Below are 17,806 nucleotides of genomic sequence, written 5' to 3'. Positions count from 1 at the left end.
CCACACCCATTCAGTTTCTGCCGGTCCACAAAAGAGAGGTTTTCAGCTTCATAGTTCACTGTTCTGCAAAATACCTCAGAATTGTCGCTGGACGCTAACCTGGGCAGTGTGCCGCATACAGTGCTCAACCAACCTCAATTTACCTGCCCAGATCTGCTGTTTCACAGCTCGCGGCAATGTTCAGTACAGGACCTGGTATACATACATATACATAATACAATATTACATGTAAGTGTATCTGTGTGCATGTGTGTGTGTGTCTGTGTTCTCTGTCTGAGGATCTGCATTGCAACGTATAGAGCTGTTGCACATTTATCACATAATCACCATAATTATGGAGCAGCTGTGTTGGTTCCAACACCACAGAACCCGTGCATCTATGGACCACATGCTGTCGGCCATGATGGTTCCTCTGTCCACACGTTGTGCACACTTTCTACAATCATGTACTTCCGAAGTACACGAATGCAGTCACGTGACTAAGATGGGGAACCACTATTGTTTGACAGAGTGTCAAGTTCAACAAGACTGGACGTTTTTATTCTTTGTGATTTGGTACAGCATCGTCAAGTACATGTACAGTGCTGCTCAATGAAATCCAGTCGTGTCACTCAAGTCTACGCCTTGCACCATTTCGCAACCTAGTTTTCGCAGGTCTAGGCTGCGCAACGCCCGGCGCGTACTTTTGTGACTCGGCTGGATTTCATTGAGCAGCACTGTACATTATGAATTTTATGATGATACACAAGACAGCAGCCACTGTAGTACGAAAAACTACTTGAATTAGGCTATAGTAGTAGGATAATAATAATAATGTACATACAGTAACATTGACTACTGCAGAGCATACCGAACTGCAACTGAAGCAGTACAACTATCAATATATTGCACTTTGCTGATTCTACTACAGTTAACATCCTACGAAAAATTCAATAGTGCTTCAAAGTCCAAAAACTCAGTTTATTAGCGATACAACATAGTTCTTTTGGGGAGTAAGTGCACTCAGATTGCGGGTTCTGTACTTCAGTGATTCGCATTACAACAAGACTCCATTGCGATTTGTCTGCACAGTCTAGCTGTGGGCGGCGGCATGTGAAGGCTGCAGCACCTACTTTTTGCTCTTGCGGCCGCTGGTGGTGCCGCTGCTTGTTTGCTGGAGCATTCCAGCCAATGATGCACTGACCGGACGACTGCCTCTTGTCAGACTTTGCCTCTTCGGATCCAGGGGTGGCAGACTAGCCAATGCTGTCGCTGACTTTGCCACTTCGGATGGCTTCTCGCGTGAGCCCTCACCAATTCTACGATCTGTGTAACTTTCCAAGCCAGCTTCACGCAACGCTTTCTTCTTTTCAACCAATTTCTGCCGGAGTGACTTCAACCGCTTGCTTCTCTCCTGAATGGTGTCGACGTCAAGCTCAGGCTGCAGGATCATAGAAATACACACCAAACACACACCCATACACACACCACGCCACACACACACACACACACACACACGCACATACACATGCATGCACGCACAGTAATGTTAGTGTCTGCAGCAGATATCATGCATGTCCATATGTGAAATGGTGCTTCTCCCCGAGCCCCCACCACACGACAACGCAAACGACTTGCTCTGATTTCTTATGAACCGTATATTCAACAAACGGCAAGGGCACAGGAGGAGAAAGGAAATGCAAGACTAAACAAAAAGACACCGGACTCTACAAGACAATAACCATATACTACGTGCGTAAATCATACTCGAACCAAATTCAACAGAAGTGAATGAGCTTGGTTGAGAAATGTTGTGCAATCATGTTCATCTAATTTCTGACATTTCTGGAAACTGCGAAAAACTGCTACACTTTTCGCCTATTCCACATCAAACCGCGCTACAAAGTTTATTATCCCTGTTGTTACTTTCCTTATTTCCCTCACAACCCCTAATTAAATTGAGAAAGCGAACGTTTCTCTGTAATACTGCCGGGAATGTGCACAACCTAAGCTAAACCGAATACCCCAAGATCCCTCGGCATGCACACGATGTATCCACCTCCACACCTGCATGCCATAGTATGCGGTTACCTGTGCTGTTGACATTGGATGCTCGTCCAGTGCCGAACTTGACGGACTAGATGGAATGTGCTTGAGTGGACCCAGGCCGGCAGGCGGTGGCTGATGGCTTACTGCACTGAGAGATGTTTCGTTCACGCTGGTCTCAGACTGGCTGGTCGACGCAGACACTGCTGTAGCTTGTGCTGCGGGTGTTGGAGCATTTGTAGTCTTAACGGAGTCTGTTGCATTCTCACCGGGTTTGTTCCCATCACAGCTACTGCTGCTCACAGCAGAAGTCGCTGTCACTGTTGTTGCTTTGCTGCCAGGCATTGCATTGTCTTTCGGTATTGCACCTGCGCTCTGCACACATGTGTCGCCGGTTGTTTCAGGTGGCAATTTTACAACTTGTGCACTGCTTGCCGATGCACTTGAACCATCATGTGTCTTGGATGAGGCAGTTTCCTTCAACGACAATTGAATAGCCAGCTGTACTGCATCCTCCTCCTTTTCTAGCAGTTTGCTCTCTTCTTCCTTTATAGCGATAGCGGACTCGCGGAGTGCTCGCTGTAACTCGTCCTCTTCTGTGTGGAGATCGACGTGTGACGGTTGCTTGGCTGCAATGTCCGAATGTGATGCATCTGATGATCCTCTATTGGCAACATCCACATGTGATGGTTGTGCACTGACTTCTTGCAGTGATAGAGCAATAGCCTTGGCTAAAAGAGCTTCCTCATCCTATGCACCAGAAACAAAGTAGAGAGTTAATACTGAACACAAGATCACGACCATGGCAGTTGCATGTTGCACTGAAGACGCCTCGGTGCAGCAAGCGATGCATACTATACACACAATATCTCCTCTTTTTTTTTTGCTGCCCTTTTAGAAGAAGAAAATCACCCAGCCGGGTTGTCTGCATGAAGAGGCCGGACAGGCAGGCATGTATATATGTGCATTTTGCTCGTCTTATCAAGAGTACAAAACCCCAGAGTGTGCCACTCGCCATGAGTTAGGGAAAGTGGAATTTGTCTTTTATGTTATTCAAGATGAATCACTGAAGTCGCAGTCTTAGGCTGCAACCACACTAGATACAAAATCACGTACAAACGGCATTACAGTAGAAATCGTCATGCCGACGCGTGCGAAATGCAAAATGCGCTTTGTAGGTTTTCAGCAACTGGCGCAGCCCTGTAGAAAGCCACGTATCAGCATCAGCATTGTTTTTGAATTTCCCGGTCTTTTCCAGCGCATGCATGGCACACGCTTTGGTACGACGTCACGTGCTGGTCGCGTGAAAGCGTCATCTATGCAGACCGAACAGTGTAGTGTGGTTGCGTACCGACTTGTACTGAGATATGCATGGAAATTTGTACTGTGATTTTTACGTAGTGTGGTTGCGGCCTTAAACTCCAGTCTTGCGCTGTTTCAGGTACAACAGGTGACCCCAGATTTTACCATACAATGATGTCGAAACCACACCCAATCCCGTGCACCAAAACCTGTATCCAGAGCTGCTGTCCACTCTAGTTCATGTACATGTAGTCTAGGTGATACCGGTATGATTGTCACAGGGACACATGGTCTTGGTCATATGAATAGCACATGTACTGCGGTAGTGTGAATCAAGGTACTAGTACAGGCAGACCTATGCTGCTGGTTTGCCTTCATTCAGTTCATTGTGTATGTGTGCTACAATAACATTTTACTATTTTGGCTGTGCCAGCGGCAGAAGGACACGTGTAACGTTTCCAAGGATAGCCATGCATGTGCTGAATCTGTGCAGACCAAGACTGCCAGCTTGTAGTCTGCAAGGTGTTGGAAGGCCCCTATCCCCAGTCTGTAGTGCTACAATGCACCAGGCAGTTCATATTGTTGTATAGCCACTGGCAAAGCCAGGACATGCTTAGAGCATCACACGCTTGCAGGTTATTACACAATGTTAATCACACCTAATGCGGCATCCAAGCACACAACATGTACATTATCATGGGAACAAGTCAGCCATCAGCATCTTCAACTTACATCATACGCGTTTTTGTCTGGTTGTGAACTTGACTGTGAAGATAGTGAAGGTGGTGATCCCACCAGTTGTGCTTCCCATTGTAAGGTGAGCTGGATAGCCTCCCTTTTGAGACGATCATTGGTGGCAACCATCATCGACTTGAACAATACAAATTCGGTTGCTGAGACTATCTGCTCAATAAGACGCTAAACCGCATACAATGGGAACACGCAAGGAGACAGGATATTGGCCAGCTATTCTTAACCGAGAGTTACACACTCCTGAAGGGGGGGGGGGGGTATTCTTGCTGGAACTCATATATCAGCAATTTGTTTGCTATCAAGGCTAACGCCAACCAGAAGCTGTGGAGGGCGCTGTGTAACTGTGCCTTTCACTTGAATGCTCTATATCAGAGTGTTTATTGCACAAAACAGTGCTGATGAAGACTGCACATGTATGTGTACAAACTAAATTAGTTAGTCTGGTACAATGTACATGGCCAAAATGTGCATCAATGACAATAGACCAGGTATGGATGGGATGCTCTACATGAGCAGCGCAGCAACCGACGTCCGTGACTAGTCATAGATAACATGATCATACATAGCACATGCTAGCACAAGAGGGCAAATACCCGGGCCTGTACTAAGTGCCCATACACGTAGTAGGAAAGGCACATGCATACAGTAAGGCACATGCATACAGTAAGGCACATGCATACAGTGTGCAGTCAAATGTTCTGCCAGTGCTTGCACAAGCTTCTACCGAAACAACGTAAGTTCAGAGAGCAATGTATCAATCACAGGTGACAGTCTTGCTGTGACATTACACCACTACGCCGGACACAATGGGAACCCAAGGTGCCATGGCGGTATGAGTAAGTATTACACGTAGCAGGGTTCTAGCCAAAGGGGGTGCACCCCCCCCCCCCCTCCTGTGAAAAAGTGCCGCACCCCTACTCATTTTCCGATTTTCGTGTTTTTCATGAAAATGCAGTCGAAAGTCACTATTAGATGGTTCATAAATGCACATTTGTCTGAGGTGAAGTCGGGGATTCGCCCCATACGTTGCATTTAGCGGTGCAAGACAATATTGGAAAGTGGAAAAATGGGATACGGGGTAACTGTTTCCCATGCCCCCCCTCTACTATTTCGACCTGGCTAGAACCCTGACGTAGCTTACTTGTGCGCCTTGGTCAATAGCCACCATTCTCTTGCACGCTTCACCAAATTCTTCCACTGAGACACCCAAATCACGGAGGAAGTTCTCAATCAACAAGTCAACCTATTGACAAGACAGCGAGACACACAGCCACATACGAATGTGTATCACGGTATCAAACCAAGCACACTCTGGGGGCCAAGACTGCCATTGAGTCTTGTTGGAGGATGTAGCCAGTGTTGCATTAGTTACCATGCCTGACAAGGAGTATTCTTGGTCTGTTAAGCACGTGACTTGGAGTTAAGAGACTGATGATCAAACTGTGTACCTTCCAAACTCGCCCAAATTCCCGAAATAACCACTTGGGACGAAAATGATGTCAGTTGAGCACAATGAGCTAATTATGGTGCCGACGACAAAGTAGACTGTTGCTGGCCAGTATCCTGGCTAATCATTGATCATTGTCATGCAAGAGCTCCCAATAGCTTGGGATGGGGCACCGGACTTCCAGTCAGGAAGCAAACGTGTGCCACACGGGAGGAGAGATAAATACGCACCATTACTTTCAAAAATGGACTCAGATGGAGAGCCAAGGTTTAATTTATACAAAAGAGAAAGACAGTGGACAGTATAGCGTAACTTGTAGTTCCTTGGTCTTTCTCTTTTGTATAAACTTTCAAAAATGCGTGCTGAGCGCAATGGTACAAACCAGTGCGGCAGAGTTGTGCCGGAATCACTCAATGAAAGTCGTTACATTGCATTCGACCATTGGTCCAACACAGTCGTGGTCACACCTTATTGTACAGTGTGCGAGGATCTTGGTTTTTGCCACACGGCAGTAACCTGGCTGTGAGTAGTAGAACATCATCGGCAATGTGCTATAATACATGTACTAGTATAATTACAATACATGTACAATCAGACCTCGCTTAACTGCACACACCCGTTTTACACACAAAAATCCGGATAGGCGAGGGAACCGGATAACCGAACACTGGTTATGTTGGATGCATCACATATACTATAAACCCATAACCAGCTATTTTCTTCCGGATGGCGAGGGATCCGGATAAAAGAGGGCCGGCTTAGTGAGGTCTGACTGTACATGTACTGTTGCTGAGTAACTGCTATGTTGTGTCATGAAATACAACAAAACCATGGCAACAACAAGACTGGGTAAACCAGTTTACGTGCACCTGTACAATGACTGCACAGCAGCCACTCAGTGACATCTGATTCAGTCAGTACTTGACGTGTACAAAGGAAACTTACCAGCTTTGTGTACTCCTTGTGTATTAAGGTGTACTCCAGCTTATTCTCTTCACAGTCTTCAAATTCTACATGCATTCATGTATCGGTGCAGCAGAAGCAGCAGCAGCAGCAGCAGCAGCAGCAACAATCAAACACAAAAGTGTTATTTTTCGTTGGCTGAGCGTAGCGAATGAAACGAAAAATGTATTTTTTGCCAGCATTTTCACCATAGTTACGGCACCAGGATTGCGTCAGCTGTTTTTTTGTCAGTGTTTTCAAACTTTTTTCTTCATCGTGGTCTTTCTCTTTTCGTTGTAGTTTCCCACCCGCCCTCCCCTTTATTCTCACTTCGGGATAGGTCCTGCAGGCTACGTTTTGTTCATTTATCTTATGGGGTTATTCTAACCGGTTTTTCCTCAGGGTTGTGCCTCCGCCGGGGTCCTGAGGTTTTTTCCGCCAGCTTCAGGCTGGTTAATTATCCGGCGGCCCCATTCGCCACAGTGGTTATCTTTTTGCATTATGTTGGTCTGGTACATATGTGTACATGTATATGCGTGAGGTGGCATGCCCTTCTTCATGCTCATCTATACACTACGCTAAGCTCTTCCATCTTCCACCGTGAGTGAACAAAGACCGCACTACTACCGTGATCTGTATCTTTCTGTTGTGTGTGGGTGTGTCTGCGGTGTACGCAGAGGCCAGCTAGCTGGCAAAAAAAAGGTATACCGTAAGTTGGAAATAACATTCCTTTTCTTGCAGCATGCAGTGTTGCCAGATATCATTCAATCATAAGATTGGGGGGGGGGGGGGGCATCAGCAAATACCATGACAGCACTAAGAACTTTCTGTTCTGCGACATGTTTATGCTAAATGGCCCAGAGTCACGATGGGGATATGTACAAAGCTGAAGGTGTATACACTCAGTACATACGCCCATGCTACTGAGGACACACGGTGGAGTAGCAGCTAAGAAATCACATTACAGTCAATAGCATAGAGTACGGGTATGCATAGCCATCAATCAATGGGGCCGCTTGGCCCTATTCTACTACTAGCAGTCTTCTTCAGCTTGTGAGCTGTGATGCTGGACTTGATGCATGAGCTCAGTCAGGGTCTCCCAAGCTGCATACACCATGTACACAGGGGATAGCTGCTTGCATGCACACGGGGATAGCTTGCTGCATACACCATGTACACAGGGAATAGCTTGCTACATGCACTGGTGGTTCTATTCCATGCTGCTGCATTGTGTTTAAAAAGTTGAAATTGATACAGTACAATGGATAGCACATGTAGTGTATCCCACAGTACTGAATGCCAGTATTGCCAGGGATCAGTGCACCCCCAGGCCCCGTCCCCGTGCATGTACTTACCAAGGCAATTGTTCTCAATGAAAGTCATGATAGGAGCGCTCCATAAAGGACTCCGAAGGAATGCCTCCACACTTTCCAATAACCATTGTGACATGATTGGTGACTGCCACGAATTGCCAGCTAGGAGTAGGAGTCTCACAGCCAAAACGTACCACTGTAGCGTTGATAGGGATCCAGTGTAACTTGTGTAACGGAAATTATAGTAAATAGATCTACGGGCAGCGATCTGCGGGTATGTCGTTTCCCCACCGTCAAAATGATCGATAGATGGGTCGCATAGGTATCAAAGTCCAGCTAGCGTGCTCGGTTTGGTAATACGTCTTCGTGGCCCTGCTTCAGCGTCCACAACCAGGAAGCCGCTAATATTTGCACCTTTCCTATCAAGTAACTTTAGTTAGTCACCACTGACACCAGTTCCTAAACTAAAGCTAGTAATAATTATTATACTCCATCAGTAGGGTGTGATTGTGTTACTAATACTACTAGGCTGTCTGGATCTAGGGTTGGTAGATCTACAATGTGGTATGGTGACACACACACTCTAAGTCTAACTGACTTCATACAGACTCAGTCTACCGTCCGTGCATGGTCTACTGTACTGTCTGTAGTAATACTAAAAATAGTATCTCTGTCGCAGTGTCGGCTCGGTGATCATGGTGATGAATCGACTGATGATGGTGATACTGTGGGCGGTTTGTTCGAGGGTTGCTCTGGCGCATGGCGAGGGATACACTTCCTCACACCTCACTCACCACAGAGCTAGACTAACACTAGTAGTAGTACCAGCATGCAAGGAACATCACAGTATATTGTCACTCCATCCGTGCACATGCTGCATGCATATGTGGTACGTGTACACAGGATCACCATGATCACTACGGACCTGTATCATTATCACTATCACTCAGGATCATCAAGACTCTGCACTCTCAGTTTTATCACCACGTTTAGTGCGAGTGTGACTGCGCTGAACTGAAATGAAAGAAAAGTGGTGTGCTTCAAGATTCGCAGCTGAAGAAGTGAATTCGCGCGCTTCACTCAGATCAGGTGAGGGCAAAATTATGGCTATATCAGAAAGTCGTGACGACTCCCTGCTTCTTGCTCCTCAAGTTCCAGCCTCATTTCAATTCAAGTCAGTTTGTTCAGCCAGGGAAAGGCAAGAACTTTCTGGCAGGGTGAACCCTGCTTTCCCGTTTGTTCCGGTTTGTGGCAAATAACGGCTACTCTGTCGAACTCTGTGGTCCGTTTGTCACAGGAGAGCAGCGCGCTGCCACCGCCACTTAGGACGGTGTATGAGTGATATTATGATGCTTGCTTCCTGCGCACAAGTACAACTCGGGACTGAGTGAGCAGTTTTGAAGGTGTCTGCACATCCTACACGGTCCGCAAGTTCAGGAAGAAGGAACGCCGGAAGGTGTGACAGAATCGCCAAACAGGTACATGAGTCTGTATTCAGCATCTTTGTCCAAAAAGAATGAACTGCATTGTGGAGTGTCCACCTGTGCTGGCTTTAGCGGTATTGTTCTGTCGCTTCTGTCGATGGAAACCATGGTGCACTGAGTGCCTGGAACTGTTGGAACCATGAAATACTCGCCGTTATTCTATACATCGTGTAAAGTAAAGTATAGTTTGCACGTCCGCGTTAAAGGGGAAGTATACCCTAAAATCAAATTTTCACCAGTTGTAGTCTTCGGGGTGCTGAGTCGAATGGTCTTGGTCCGAGGAAGCTGAGACGCTCCCTTCCTACTTGAATCCCAATCGAACTCGCGCACTTCCACCGAAACTGGGTGACTGCGCCCTACTAGATGGGGATTTGTATGCAAAATGTCACTAAAAGCGCCATTTCGTTCTTATAAAAGCACGGATGACCGCGATTGGCCCATATGTTGTAGTCTTTGGGACGCTGAGTCGACTGGTTTTGGTCCGAAAAGGCTGCGATGCAGCGTTCCTCCTTTATTCCCAATCGAACATGGTTGAAGAAGCGGTCACGTGGTCCTGGGTGCCCAAATCACCTGGTCACCACGCCAGCAGGTGACAACTTTCACACCAAGGTTCAACTCGGGTTCAACTCGAGTGACAGGACTGCACCCAAAAAAGGTCAAACAGGCTAGTAAGTTGTACCCTGCAGGCACGGTGACCAGGTGACTGGTGTACGCAGGAGCACGTGACCGCTTCTTCAACCATGTTCGATTGGGAATAAAGGAGGAACGCCGCATCGCAGCCTTTTCGGACCAAAACCAGTCGACTCAGCGTCCAAAAGACTACAACATATGGGCCAATCGCGGTCATCCGTGCTTTTATAAGAACGAAATGGCGCTTTTAGTGACATTTTGCATACAAATCCCCATCTAGTAGGGCGCAGTCACCCAGTTTCGGTGGAAGTGCGCGAGTTCGATTGGGATTCAAGTAGGAAGGGAGCGTCTCAGCTTCCTCGGACCAAGACCATTCGACTCAGCACCCCGAAGACTACAACTGGTGAAAATTTGATTTTAGGGTATACTTCCCCTTTAGGGAAGTTAAGGCAAAAATTAAAATTTCACCAGTTGTAGTCTTCGGGGTGCTGAGTCGAATGGTCTTGGTCCGAGGAAGCTGAGACGCTCCCTTCCTACTTGAATCCCAATCGAACTCGCGCACTTCCACCGAAACTGGGTGACTGCGCCCTACGAGATGGGGATTTGTATGCAAAATGTCACTAAAAGCGCCATTTCGTTCTTATAAAAGCACGGATGACCGCGATTGGCCCATATGTTGTAGTCTTTGGGACGCTGAGTCGACTGGTTTTGGTCCGAAAAGGCTGCGATGCGGCGTTCCTCCTTTATTCCCAATCGAACATGGTTGAAGAAGCGGTCACGTGCTCCTGCGTACACCAGTCACCTGGTCACCGTGCCTGCAGGGTACAACTTACTAGCCTGTTTGACCTTTTTTGGGTGCAGTCCTGTCACTCGAGTTGAACCCGAGTTGAACCTTGGTGTGAAAGTTGTCACCTGCTGGCGTGGTGACCAGGTGATTTGGGCACCCAGGACCACGTGACCGCTTCTTCAACCATGTTCGATTGGGAATAAAGGAGGAACGCTGCATCGCAGCCTTTTCGGACCAAAACCAGTCGACTCAGCGTCCCAAAGACTACAACATATGGGCCAATCGCGGTCATCCGTGCTTTTATAAGAACGAAATGGCGCTTTTAGTGAGATTTTGCATACAAATCCCCATCTAGTAGGGCGCAGTCACCCAGTTTCGGTGGAAGTGCGCGAGTTCGATTGGGATTCAAGTAGGAAGGGAGCGTCTCAGCTTCCTCGGACCAAGACCATTCGACTCAGCACCCCGAAGACTACAACTGGTGAAATTTTAATTTTTGCCTTAACTTCCCCTTTAACACCGGCTATACAATTGCGTTGAGAAACACAACCAGCTTAGGAACTTAGTTTCGTGTACTATCGTTAGATAGGCGTAGCAGAATTCCGACAATTCACCGGAGTTATCTCAGTCCTAGTGGTAGCAAATTATTGGCACAAGCCTAGTTAGGCAAGCTATATGTGAGCGGAAGTGGCGGAAATGGACTCCGTATTCCCTACTTGCTTTCTATACTATTATGTACGTGTACTACACGTACATACCGGTGGTCGCACTCTTAGCGGTGCACCGACTTTTTTTTGTAGTGGCGACTACTACTGAATCATTGCTGAACAATGTCATGTTTCTTTGACAGGATATCGACGGCGACGGCCACATGCCCATTAACTACGGATACACTCCACACAGGACTCGGTATCATTCGTGGACTCCTCATCCATGCTCTAGAAAGCCGGGAGCGTTATCAATTTATCATCCCATGGACTATCCTTGTGTTCACAAGGTATTGTACTTGTACTGATCTTGGTAATATATGAATGTCGGCGGGGGAAGGAGCCGGGCATGCATATGAGACAGACCCTATGTGTCAGTTGGGATGTTGCTGTAGGATGGGGCGCGATCTTTTATCTTCCAGTTGATTTGAAAGTTGCGCTCGGCGTTTTGAAGATCCTAAATATGCTTGGAGAGCTCCGTCGATGTAGAGTATCTCTCATGCCGGAATGTTGTTGAGTGGTTGCTGTAGCGCGATTTGAATGTGTTGGCCGTCAATCCGGTGTATGTCTTGGTCTGGGGAGATGACACATGTGCCTGGTATTATGACGTCAGTCAACTGGCATTCCCCCTTGAGCGGGCAGGATGGCTTGACCTGGCAGTTGCATGGCTCAACGGGCGGCCTTGGCTGACGCTTCGCAGCGTTGTGGCCTTTGATGATGGAGGCTACGTTTCTCATGCAGCTGTAGCTGATTTTCATCTTGTTTTTTTTGTTGAAGATCTTATTCAGTGCCGATCCCTTTCGAAAATGCTTTTTGATGAGGCCCAGGAACCTTACACCAAGTTGGTTCTGACCGTTGTGCTATAGGGCGGGTGGTGAGAACCCTCGGTGATCTCAACCCGCACGCACAACACGCAACAAGTTTTGTAGTAATAGTAAACGCAATTCTTCACTTCTTCGCCACGAATCTAAAATGCTACAGCGAGAGAGGAAAACTCACTGCTACACACCCTTATTCTACAACATCTGAACGGTTTCGCAAGTAAAGCAAATGTGAGGTGCACTGAGTGTGAGAAACCTAACGAGTGTGACATGTAGGTGATAAAATGAACCCTACACTAGTGATAACCTAAGGCATAGCGTTCAGTTCCGCAAAACACAACTTATGCAAATGTACTACTTTACTACCTTCGTGCCAAACCAACAAGCCTAGACTGCTATTATTCATGAAGTCGCACTAGTGCTACTGATCAGCGGGTTAAACCAAATCACATCTCGGCTACGCTGCTTCCTTCTTTTCCTTTGTTCCGGTTCGTCACTATATGTCATGGTTCTTGGATGTCTCCTTGCTGCCAGGGTGTCCTCGTATACGGGCTTGACGTCATTGAAGACATCTTCGTTACAAGATATCTGCTGAAGATGCTTGTTAACACCAACCGGGATCTGCTTCAATACTTGTGGCAGGTGGCAGGAGCTGACATCAACATAATTATACTGGAGTGCTATTTGGTTTTTGGTACGGATGAAAGTTACCGGTATTGAGGTTCGTTGATATATCGAGGTAATCGACGACTTTTCTGTTAGCGACTATCGTTATCTTCAGGCCGTGTGTTTGGAACACCTGGATTATCTCCTTTCGCAAGCGGTCAGCTCCATGGCCGGTGACATCCTTCATTATGGCCAGACCATCATCTCGATACAATCCGACACATTCCTCGCCTAGAAGAGGGCGGAGCTTGCTGAGCATGAAGGCTCCTACAAGCGCACAGGCCTCGGCTCCTTCGTATGAGCCCATAGTTACGTCGAAAGATCCATCCTTCTCCTTCTTTACCCACGCTTGTTCTTTGTTGAACAACAGCGATATGAGGCAGTGCAAATGTCTGTTTCTTTTTTGGATATTGGGACAAACGACTTCGCGTAGTCGACAGCTTGCAGCAGGAGGTCTTCCGTAATAGACGGGTAGAAGTCCCCAATGTCAAACACGATGAATGTAAATCGTGATTTGTTCTTGATAGCCTTGAGCCAATTGATCGCTGCTGAGGTGTTCTTCCACAAGTTCTAGCTTCTAGCAGACATCGTTGCGCCGCATGATGGGGCCGATGATACCGTCGAGTATGTCCTTGCTGACGACGCCCACCTCCGACTTCGCTGGGTTTATCAGCCTGCATGGCAGGCTCCCTGCAAAGCCATCTTTATGGTCTTTTAACGTTACAAACGCTTGCGCCTTGGCGACACACTCCATTCCGTCTTCCAGTTGGAGGTCGACGGCAAAAAGAGTCGGAGGGAGAAAGAGAGTCGGAGGGAGAAAGAGAGTCGGAGGGAGAAAGAGAGTCGGAGGGAGAAAGAGAGTCGGAGGGAGAAAGAGAGTCGGAGGGAGAAAGAGAGTCGGAGGGAGAAAGAGAGTCGGAGGGAGAAAGAGAGTCGGAGGGAGAAAGAGAGTCGGAGGGAGAAAGAGAGTCGGAGGGAGAAAGAGAGTCGGAGGGAGAAAGAGAGTCGGAGGGAGAAAGAGAGTCGGAGGGAGAAAGAGAGTCGGAGGGAGAAAGAGAGTCGGAGGGAGAAAGAGTCGGCAGGGGGCTGTAGAGGCAGTGACAGGGCTAGCAGTGCAATGTTAGCACAGAGTACATGCATATGGCTGTTGTGGGCAGGGGGTTCTGTGCAAAGTATGTGGTTGGTGTCGGCAGAAGGCTGTGGAGACATTTTAGGTGACACGGTGGTATTTGAGGAGACACTTGTTCTCGTGTCGGCACTTTGACACCATTTTCGAGCGCTTGTTGAGGCTGAATGGTGATTTTAGTGTGTTCAGGATGTGGTACTTTTCTCTGGTACAGAGGGAACACCGCTTTGTGATATTAGTGTCCTCTCGGGTGCGATCTTATATCTTCCACTGGACTTCGCACTGGGCATTAGATTTCTTCAGGTTCCAGATGTGGTTGGAGAATTCAGTGCTGCTGGAGCACTTTTCTTATCTGGTTGTTGTCATGTGGTTAGCATGGCGTGACTTGAACGGTGGTGCCGACATACCGGTATATTCTTTCTTTGTGGGGTCTGACTTTATGGCTGCTACATAGATCAGCTCGGTGGTTTGGCATTCACCGTTTTAAAGTGGGCAGGATGGCTTGTCTCTGCAGTTGCAGGGCTTTTCCGGGTTTTTTCGTTGGTGGAAGGAGAACCGCTTTGCTGTCGCTTTTGATGCGTGCAGCCATATTTGGCATGCAACTGTAGCTGAATTTTATGGTATTTAAAAAAAACGTTTTTGTAAACATTTTCCCGAGCTTTGACTGTGGAGGGAAGTGCTTCTTGATGAGGGCAAGGAATCTTTCACCGGTGTTGGTTTTCACGTTTATACGCCTGTAAGGTGGGTTGAACAGCATAGGCTCGGTCGGCCTCTACAGAGACGACGAGCTTGCCGTCCTCCGAAACGCCGCTGGCCTCAGTGCGGACAGAGCAAGAAAAGCTGTCACAGACAAATTCAAGACCCCAGGGCTAAAACTCATTATAGACGTCAACCTAAGCGCCGTTAACTACCTAGACATCACAATGAGCCTCTCCATGGGAACCTACCAACCATACCGAAAACCCAACGACACCCCGCTGTACATCACTGTACACTCCAAGCACCCACCGCCGGCAAGTCCTAAAAAAACATCCCAGCAGGCATCAAGAACCGACTGGCAAGCATCTCTTGCTCTGAAACGGTGTTCCGTGACGCAATCCCCATATACGCGGAGCCCCTCAATGCCAGCGGCCACCCTAGCACGCTAGAGTTCACACAGAAAACGAGCCGCGAAAAAGAAGAAAAGGAAGAGGAACGTGATATGGTACAACCTGCATTTACAGGCGTACCGTGAAAACCAACATCAGTGGAATATTCCTTGCCCACATCAAAAAGCACTCCCCTCCACAGTCAAAGCTCGCAAATATATTTACTTGAAGTACAAAAAAATACCATCAAAATCAGCTACAGCTGCATGCCAAATAAGGCTGCACGCATCGAAAGCCACAACAAAGCGGTTCTCCTTCCACCAACGAAAAAACCCGGAAAAGCCCTGCAACTGCAGAGACAAGCCATCCTGCCCACTTTAAAACGGTGGATGCCAAACCACCGAGCTGATCTATGTAGCAACCATAAAGTCAGGCCCCACCAAAGAATATATCGGTATGTCGGCGCCACCAGTACGAAGTCCAGTGGAAGATAAAAGATTGTGCTCGAGCGTACACTATTATCACAAAGCGGTGTTCCATCTGTACCAGAGAAAAGTACCACATCCTGAACATGCTAAAATCACCATCCAGCCTCAACAAGCGCTCAGAAATGGTGTCCAAATGCCGACACGAGAACAAGTATCTCCTCAAATACCACAGTGTCACCTAAAGTGTCACCACAGCGTCGTGCCTACACCAACCACACACTTTGCTCATAACCCCCTGCCCACACCAGCCATATGCAGCCTCCAAACCTAAAATATCACCGCTAGCCCTGAAATCCATACAGCCCCCACATTGACACACAGCTTTTCATACAGCACTACAAGACCCACCCTCTCCTGGCATATATACCGGCATGGCCAGTACCATCCTCATGTTGCCTGATGATTACGAAAGCATTCAAAGTAGCGACAAACAAGCCTTGATTGCCCTTGTTGTTTTGTAGGAAAATAATAATAATGAAAAAGTGTCGGAGGAAAAGAGTCAGAGGAAAAAAGGGTCAGAAAAAAAAGAAAGGAAAAAGTCAGAGAAAAGGGGAAAAGAGTACTTCGAAGTAGGAGGAAAAAGAGCCCTCAGCCTCTGTCTTTACCGGCACAGGCACAACCACTAACAAAGCACCCAGAACGATCGATTTGTGGCCCCATTTCCGTTGTATGAACTGAAAAACACAAGCAAAACTGACAGTAAGGTGGTGCGCTATCAGAGCAGCCCCCCCCCCCTCCCCCTGGCTACAACCAGGGTATCGTATTTTCGACTCCCTGGCTAGAACCCTGATGATCGCGTCTTTTCTGAATGGACTGTAGGCACGCACTATCTTAGAACGAGGTTATTATACCCCTTGCATAGAAGCCAACTTTACATAAGGGTTGATTGTAAGACTGCTTTGGCTCAACGCGAGCGCATCTTGGGTTCTCTTAGTTCACAGGCTAAAACAGAAGCTTTTTTGCGATGCGACTGCCGCGAAACCGGGAAATCCCCACATCGCAGCCATCTCGCACCCCTCGCAACTGCCGCAACTGGGCCATCGCAGAAGTTGAGCTTGGCTCAACTTTTGCGACGCGACGCGACAAGCGATTTGGCGTACGATTTTGACCTTTTCTACAGCAAAGTTGTACAAAGGTTCAAGAGTTGCCTATAAATTTGTACAAGTTGTACCAAACCGCGCGAATATCATGGTGACGTACCCAAATCAGCAAGACTTTGTCGCATCGCTGACTTCTTCTGTGAATGGTATTTCGCGAGTTCGCATCGCACGCGTCCGTCGCAGATCGCGTCGCATCGCGTGTCGCATCGTAAAAAAGCTTCTGTGAATCCCGCTTAAAACTGTAACTCATCATTAGACAACGTAATGAAAAACCAAATACTAGTAGCCAGAAGACGACACGAGGAGACAAGCCCCAGGAAAAACGGGCTAGAAAACCGTATGGCGCAAAAGGAAAATAAAACACTTTAGAAGACATGATAGAAAGAAGAAAGAAGACTGTATAATCAATTGCTTGTATGCTTGTATGTATGCTTGGTGCGAACCATTAGTTTGTGACAATACTTATTCATGCAATATCTAACAAGCATGCAATATTCCACACTAACCATAGAAGCTAACCAAGTAGTTTTTGTTCAAAAAGTGGAGTATATAAATCTTCACCAATTATTTGTGTGGCATTGTAACAAATACATGTACAATGCATTATACCAGTATCAAGAGTCCATAACCCAAGAGTATGCAACTGTGATTATGGGTGCATGCGTGGCGCGCTGCCTTCATTACGTAACTTGCCTTCATCACGCTCTGAAAGCATGCATTCAAACTCTCAATTTCTCGCACGAGCCCATCCGTTTTTGCTCGATTCGTTCCAGTACCTACACAATCTCTGAATTCTGGCGCGTGAACTCCAGTTCCGTACGAAAGTTCATTTCAAACTAGAGGGAAAGTGCGGTGTTTGATTTTCCGCAGTGCGCGGACTGCAGCTGAATGATGTAATGAAGGCAGCGCGCCGCGCGGTTGGCCCATAGAAAAGAGATCACAGTTGCATACTCTTGGGTTATGGACTCTTGCCAGTATGTATATTAGGCCATCATTTTTTATATCTATGTTTCGCGTCAGCTCAACTTCCAGAATCATATGCGAGAGGTGGAAAGAAATAAAAAAATGCAAAATAATTAAAAAAGGCTCATCAGAGGTGTATAGAATTAGCTAGAACTGTACATAGCACA

The 17,806-nt window shown here is 47.2% G+C and overlaps 1 protein-coding gene across 2 annotated transcripts; it reads right to left on the bottom strand.

Annotated features, from left to right (window-relative positions):
• Positions 1-515: 515 nt before the first annotated feature.
• LOC135814637 (cilia- and flagella-associated protein 36-like) lies at positions 516-8,326 on the bottom strand. 2 transcript variants are annotated; one of them, XM_065327794.1, is made up of 6 exons: positions 7,825-8,326; positions 6,473-6,537; positions 5,222-5,323; positions 4,060-4,245; positions 2,071-2,775; positions 516-1,420 (listed from the first exon to the last, which is right to left on the bottom strand). In XM_065327794.1, the coding sequence occupies exons 1-6, from the start codon at positions 7,916-7,918 to the stop codon at positions 1,109-1,111; spliced, it is 1,464 nt and encodes a 487-aa protein (XP_065183866.1). In that variant the 5' UTR covers positions 7,919-8,326; the 3' UTR covers positions 516-1,108. The 2 variants fall into 2 exon arrangements, with proteins under 2 accessions (XP_065183866.1, XP_065183867.1); XM_065327795.1 differs by lacking the exon at positions 5,222-5,323.
• Positions 8,327-17,806: the final 9,480 nt, after the last annotated feature.

The sequence above is a fragment of the Sycon ciliatum genome, chromosome 4, assembly GCF_964019385.1.
Source record: "Sycon ciliatum chromosome 4, ocSycCili1.1, whole genome shotgun sequence".
NCBI classification, from domain to species: domain Eukaryota; kingdom Metazoa; phylum Porifera; class Calcarea; order Leucosolenida; family Sycettidae; genus Sycon; species Sycon ciliatum.
The sequence above is the reverse complement of the archived record's forward strand: the minus strand, read 5'-3'. Positions and strand labels throughout refer to the sequence as shown.